We start from the raw sequence: 580 nt of genomic DNA on the forward strand, positions 1-580 counted from the left end.
CCTGCTGCTCCTGCTGCTGCTGCTGCTGCTGCTGCTGCTAGTGGATGTATTTGCTGCTGCTGCTGCTCTTGCTGCTGCCGAAAGGGTCTGTAACCCTCCTCAGAATTTGTGCTGCTGGCTGGTCATCGTCTGTGAGGGTGGGTTGGGGGAAACCCTCGAAGCTGCCGCTTTTGATTTCTTCGACCTGCAGCAAATTAATTAATTAAATGAATTAAATTGAATGAATTAAATTGAGTTAATTTAATTAAATTAAATGATTTATTTTATTCCGTTTGAGACCATCCAACTCCCGGTTTAATTCCGCAAAAAAACGCGGAAACGGCGACTCCTGCGCGTCCACGCCAAACCCTAAACCCTAAACCCTAAACCCTAAACCCTAAACCCTCACCTGGAAGGCCTGGATGCCGAGCTCCCTTAGGGTTGTCTCCAAACAGCCCGCGAGGGCCCAGGCCCTCATTTGTGCTGTTTTTTTTGGAGACACATGAGAGAGTGCGTCAACAATTGCTGCTTTGCAGCGGTAGAGTTGCTGCAGCAGCAGCTGCTGCTGCTGCTGCAGCTGCTGCTGCTGCTGCTGCAGCTG

The 580-nt window shown here is 50.2% G+C and overlaps 1 protein-coding gene across 1 annotated transcript; it reads right to left on the bottom strand.

Annotated features, from left to right (window-relative positions):
* Nucleotides 1-37: 37 nt before the first annotated feature.
* On the bottom strand, nt 38-577 carry ETH_00039600 (uncharacterized protein; the record flags this gene model as incomplete). The annotated part of the gene is made up of 2 exons (XM_013375982.1): nt 38-184; nt 389-577. 2 exons carry the CDS (start codon nt 575-577, stop codon nt 38-40), a joined length of 336 nt encoding a protein of 111 aa, XP_013231436.1.
* Between the last annotated feature and the right edge of the window lie 3 nt (nt 578-580).

The sequence above is a fragment of the Eimeria tenella genome, genomic scaffold (assembly GCF_000499545.2).
Source record: "Eimeria tenella Houghton genomic scaffold, Eth_scaff3054, whole genome shotgun sequence".
In the NCBI taxonomy this organism is placed as follows: Eukaryota; Apicomplexa; class Conoidasida; order Eucoccidiorida; family Eimeriidae; genus Eimeria; species Eimeria tenella.